Source organism: Ruditapes philippinarum, unplaced genomic scaffold, assembly GCF_026571515.1.
Source record: "Ruditapes philippinarum isolate M1 unplaced genomic scaffold, ASM2657151v2 ctg4175_1_1_1_1, whole genome shotgun sequence".
Classification (NCBI taxonomy): Eukaryota; Metazoa; Mollusca; class Bivalvia; order Venerida; family Veneridae; genus Ruditapes; species Ruditapes philippinarum.
The window spans coordinates 134796-141057 of NW_026853197.1; the positions used below are offsets into that span (position 1 = coordinate 134796).

At 34.7% G+C, this 6262-nt stretch overlaps 1 protein-coding gene across 1 annotated transcript; it reads right to left on the minus strand.

Annotated features, from left to right (window-relative positions):
* Nucleotides 1–366: 366 nt before the first annotated feature.
* LOC132736049 (collagen alpha-3(VI) chain-like) lies at nt 367–4748 on the minus strand. The gene is made up of 3 exons (XM_060723099.1): nt 4403–4748; nt 1411–1830; nt 367–969 (listed from the first exon to the last, which is right to left on the minus strand). The coding sequence occupies exons 1-3, from the start codon at nt 4623–4625 to the stop codon at nt 674–676; spliced, it is 939 nt and encodes a 312-aa protein (XP_060579082.1). The 5' UTR covers nt 4626–4748; the 3' UTR covers nt 367–673.
* Nucleotides 4749–6262: the final 1514 nt, after the last annotated feature.

Sequence of the window (6262 nt, forward strand, 5' to 3'; positions counted from 1 at the left end):
ATGTTGAATTCTGCTTAAGCCGGTGCTAAGGGGCACAGACGGTAGCTTGAAAATACAAATAAGTTAAACAGTCGTAATGTCTTCAAATAAGCTAAACGTAGGGTGTGGATATATACTGGGATTATTTATTTATTTATTTATTTATTTATGCATTGTTTCGTGCGTACAAATTCATTTTTTTAGTTTTATATTGTTAAAATAACGAGGCATACTAAATCGAAATTGAGATTAATATTTCACACAGAATTTTGAATCTTTACACTAATCAACATGATCAAGTCAGTCATCTACCAAATGGTACATAAATGTTTAAAAGGCTGTATATCAATTTTTGTTTGAAAAAAAAAAAATACAAAAAACAAGAGATTAAACGTTAGAAATATTATTTTATTCAAGCTGATTATTCAAAACATTCATGTATCTAACACATTCGACTATAAATTATAATAATTGAAGATAATCTACCGAAATAAAGACATCTGTTAGGAAGAAATTACATAATTATTCATCTTTAAATCTTACTACTTTGGCAGTTTTACACACTCCTCGAATGAATAAGATAAAGAAAATCAAAACGGAATTCTGTCTGTCAACTGACCGCTTTCTGATTAAATGTGGGACACAGATATAAAACAAGACGAACTTTTAAAGCTGTGTTGACTGACACAATGTCTTAAGGAAGATTAAATGGCATACATTTCTGGATACTTCGTTGTTTTCTGAGTTCCGCAATGAGCGAATCTAAGTCTTGTAGTTGTTTCACTGCAAATAAATGCTTCGGTACTGGTGTTGTGACATAGCTAGCTATTTCGTTCACCCCTCTCTGTGTGAAAGACCCAATAAGTAAGGTAAATACGGTGGCCTTTTTCTGAAGCTCTTTGGCAGCTGTCGCCACGGCACCTCCGCAGTTGGACTGTCCGTCGGTTAGAATCAAGACCTCTTGAACAACATCACTTTGAGTTCTCATGCCTGAAATTGTGTGTGCACATGTGAAGAAAGTAAAACAGATACATGTAACCGACTTCATTTATACTCACGTACTGAAATGCAAGCATGTTTAAACTTTCAGCCATAGCAATAACTGCAACTTAGCCTAAATTGTCACTTATTTTATTATCACCTATTTTTTTATCTATGAACTGCGACAATGGTTGTTAGACTTGTGGGGGTTATTTATTTAGAAAAATATTGTATAACTTTTACTCTCTAAGACCACTCATTTATAAAACTTGTACTCTCTAAGGCCACTAATTTTTAAAAGTACTCCCTTCTCCAATCTGCCGCCTTTACTTTTCAAAACATTTTATCATTTTGACGGACTCAACATGTATCTAGATACTGTGTACATTAAATATAATTGACTACTATTTTCAAAAAATAAGAAAACAAGTACGCAAAACAAAATCGCACCTTTCCATTTTGAAAACATATTGAGAGCGACGGTAAACGCTTTCGTAGTACATGTTATCCCACCTAGATATGGGACGGCTAGAATCCCGTTCTTCAAAGTGGACGTATGTTGGTACTTGTTAAAATCGAATATCTCATTTGTTGAACCGGCGAAATCAATCAAGGCAGCGTGTTGATAGAGTTGAGCAAACGGGTCAGGATCAGGACACAGCATCCCTAGTAGTTCTGCTAGATTCTGTTTTGTTTTATAGAAGTTACTGCTTCCAATACTTCCAGATGAATCCAAAATAATCAGAAGGTCTCGTTTTTGGCCGGTAGCTTGGGGATTTTGCGGATTCGCCACTCCTCGTATAAAGTTTGCCGACATCGATCTCGCTGTGGCTTGAATATTAGCATGTCTACTTGTTGTAGGATTATAATCTGGAAAAGAGTATGTGTTTGAAGTCAATACAAGATATAACTTACATCTTTAGTCCTTCGTCGACACGTCCGCTTATCCTGCTGATACGCCAGTCCAACTGTGCAGAAATTAAAATGGAACCACACACTTGTTAACTGGTACTTATTTAAGTCTAGAGGACATTTTAACATAGTCGACAAGGATAAAGAATCGGACTCAAATTGCGATAATTCATAAGTTGATAGTTTTGTTGACAAATCGTTATTTCTTTGTGGTAATGAAACATTAGCAAGTCTTAAACGGGAGTTTAGCGAGGTTTTTTAGGATTATTGTTCCGTTTATCCGTTTTATTTTAAATGTGAACAAGGGCAACATTGTCGCAAACTACGCCCGTAGCAAAAGCTTTTGACAGAGATGTGGGCATTACAGATATACATGTACATATAGGAGATATGCTCCGGGAAATTTTCGGAAAATATCTGGATTTTTTATCATCTCTAGCGACCTTGACCTTGTAAATATTAACCGAAATTGCATGTGTCACACTTGAAGTCATGATAGTTAACATTTGTGTTACAATCCACTAAATGGTCCCAGTACACAGTGACCTCTCTGTGTGAATTTTACTTTGATTGCAGGGACCTGGATTATGTGTGCGATTAAACATTTATGCCAAGTTACATTACCCCCCTCCCCTCTCCGCCCCATGAATGTAGAATAATCCGGAAACAAAGTGAAAGAAGTTTGGCTCTGAACAGGCTTGTGTGACCTTAACCTTTAACCTAGAGACATGGTTTATGCACGTGACACTGCTTCTCATATTGGTGAACATTTCTATGAAGTTTCATTAGAATCCCATAATGCGTGGAGGAGTTATGCTCTGGACAATATATCTATATCTTATCATCTTAACTTGGAATTAAACTAAATTACATGTTTCACACCAGTAGTTGTGATAATGACCATTTGTGTTTCAATCCATCAATAAATGATTACTAAATAGTCCGAATACACATTTTTATATTTTAATCTGAACTTTGACTCCCCATATTTGACATTGACCGTGGCCGCAGGGACCTAATGTTTACATGCGACATTCTGTCTTACAATGGTAAACATTTGTGCCAAGTTATATTGAAATCCTTCTAGGCATGTAGAAAGTTTGATCCAGACAAGGCTAGCGTTTGTCAATGACCTCTAAGTGAAACCTTGGCCATTGACCTAGAGACCTGGTTCATGTGCACAACTCGGCTTCTCATAGTGGTAACCATTTGTTTGAAGTTTCATTGAAATTTCTTCATGAGTGTAGGAGATATGCGCCGGCTGCCCGCCCAGCCGCATGCCGGCCCGGCCGCCAGGGGAGGGGGAACTATAATACTACCTGTTTTTCAAACGGGCGTCTAAAATGACCGAACATTGAAACGCTTTGAGCATTCCGCTTTTCACTCAAATCGGACTGAGAACAGTAGGAAAATAAGATTTTTAATTGATATATTTCTTAATTATATTTTGGAAATTTTGTCGGAACAATGATCTATGTAGGAAATTCAAATTCTATGTTTTAAGGCTAAAATGAATAAAAACAAGTTCAACAATAACACAAACAAAAACACTTTAAGATCATATTGAAAATATTACAATATTTAAAAGACTTCCACTGTGGTATTAAAGCCTAAAATCATTTAATTCGAAAGTTTTCATAAACCAACTGGTGCACTTAAAATGAAAATCTATGCAATATATTATATGTAAATATACACGGTACGAAATTAATAATCGGTTTTAATGCGTTTTCGTGCCAATTTGAGTGTAAAGCGTTGCAACGCTTTTCAATTTTTTTGTCAACTTGAGTAAAAAATTGATTATCCCTGGAAAGCGGTTTGCGCAAATGGTCTGAAATTTTGCACACGAGTAATTAATTCGGACCTACATACAGTAAATCAAAAGTTTCGAGAAGTATGTTCGGTCCCTTCATGTCAAAAAACCTCAGTGGAGTCCCTTTAAAATCTAAACTCTAATGCTTTGTTGACACATGTATCGTGTCAGTATTAATTACATTAAATAATGTTTTATTCTCATAGTTACTCCCCTTGCAAATCGCTATACCGTAACGGGAGAAAGTTGTACGGACTAGACATGGAGTCGCTACATACAGACCATTTATATAGTAAATACTGTTCGGCGCACCTAACTATGGAACGACTCTATATTCAGGGGGTCACTAAGACAGTCTTTACTGTAATTCACAAATTTATTCACATTTAAGTTGAAAAACAAAAACCGATCACCATAAATATGTATATACATTTTATTTTGAATAGCTCGTGACCCTTTCTGCATTATATAAATATCAACGTCTATCAGCTAGTTTCATGTAAATAAGCAATAGCCAAATGCATTATAGTGTTTGTCGAAATACAATGTAACAAAAAAATCTCAAGAAATTGCTTGTGTTGCAAACTGGTAGTTCTAGCTGTAGAAACACATATTTTTTAAACAGGATATCGTCAGTAAGTGTTTGAACTTATTTTACGAACTTCAGTTAAAAAATAATTGAGATTTAGTTTATGTAACTTGATTAAATCGATTTACCTGTCTTTACCTGCCTAAGCTCGTCATCTGGCGGGCATGGTGTCCCACCTTGGTTGTCATACCGAAGAACACCGCGCTCCCTGATGTGCATGCCAAGTCCAGGCACGGGTGTCCATGTACTCCACGTGGACACCAGACAATCCGCTCTGACGTCAAACAGAAACCCATCACAAACTGCAGTTGAGAACACAACGATACAAAATCCGCAACAAACGCTCTTCATTTTTTAAAAAACAAAAAGATAAACCGTCCTTTACAATTAATACAGGATTTCTTTCTGCTTTTACTTCTCTTAACAGCAATATACTCATTTAATGTTAGATATGTCACCCCTTCATTTCTTATCTATTTTTACCATATGTCATATGTAAATGTGCGGTTACAGAACTACATGCACACTGCTTCCAATGTGAGAGGGATACTTTTGTGTTCTATTTTGAAAATTAAAGGCCCCTTATGCCTAAAAATTTTATTTCTCAAAAGCCTTTTATTTCTCGAATCGATTTACAGTTTTCAAAACAAATATCATTTTCAATATAAATAAAACAACTTTTGCTTCCTTTGCTTAGGCGGTAATTGGTATCATTATAGCAAATTGATAGTTTGTATGAAAGCCAAAATACTACTGTGTTTTACATATTACTACCTTTGCGACACAGTAATGAATATCCGGTGCTACTTTCTACTCTTGTTAAGCATCTAACATGGCCTAAATTCAGTATTGGAACATTATTTAACACATGTTGGACGTTTCTAAAGTATTAAAAATAATATGGAGTACTGCGGTAAAATGTGCCTTTAATAAATTCGTACATGTATTAAATGCATTCAGAAAGTAAAATTAAACATAGTCCGCAAGTAAATATTTTAAGCGACCCTTATTAAAGCAGCACGCCTCCAGATTCATCCTAATTTTCCTTTTGGTTACTTCACAAAAGTATTTTACGGACTTCAATTAAAAAGTAATTGCGCTTTGAGTAACTTGATTAAATTGATTTATATTACCTATGGTACTTCACAAGTACCATTTTTGTGAAGTAACCAAAAGGAAGCAATTTACACATTATCAATGGCACTTACAAACCACGTTAATTACCAAAAAGTGGTCATAATATGCATAAACATTCTTTACTGCGTTAGTAATGCAGTAGAATTATAGTTGTAAATACTGAAAAATCAGTCATTAATCGCACATAATATGTAAAATATTACTTGACTCTTTGAACTTTTTATTTTTCCTTACATCTAAGTACATTTTCCTCAAGATTGATTTTATTGAAATATTCTGACTCATCTGGAGGCATGTGGCTTTAAAATTTAAAGCAGTATATCCATAAATATTCCCGTTGCTTACCTATTGTAAAATGTGTTTTAATGTAGATAGTATATACGTACTAGAATATCTTTTATAAGTTACCTCTTAACTAAAAGTACTATCGCAAACATTGTTCAAAAGAGGATATTGAATGAGTGTAAGTTCAATACTGAATTTATTGCACGAGTTGAATAATATTGTTTTATTCAACGAGTTCAATAAATTCAGTTATGAACTGACACGAATTTAATATTCTATTTATCACATACTCGAAATAAAGACCGTTTGAAGTGAAAAATAATCATTTTTCATTGACGCGCCTATAGTATAACGTTAACATTTAGCGCGTCTTTACACTGTGTTTGTATAACGCTAAGGACGTCACGTCAAAATATATGCACGGCCGTGCAATACCATTTTTACGGAGTCGCAAAATCGGCACGGGTGTGTGATAAACCACGCACATAACAAACTCAAATAGTTGAATAGTAGTGAACATATATTAAATCATCAATAAACCTCGCATAATTTAGCAGATGCAAAAG

Coding starts and splice junctions, on each gene's coding strand:
- LOC132736049 (XM_060723099.1), bottom strand. CDS start 4,625: ATGAAGAGCGTTTGTTGCGGATTTTGTATCGTTGTGTTCTCAACTGCA. Junction 1,831..4,402: donor GCTTAGGCAGGTAAAGACAG/GTAAATCGATTT, acceptor ACTCTTTTCCAG/ATTATAATCCTACAACAAGT. Junction 970..1,410: donor TATGTTTTCAAAATGGAAAG/GTGCGATTTTGT, acceptor ACACAATTTCAG/GCATGAGAACTCAAAGTGAT.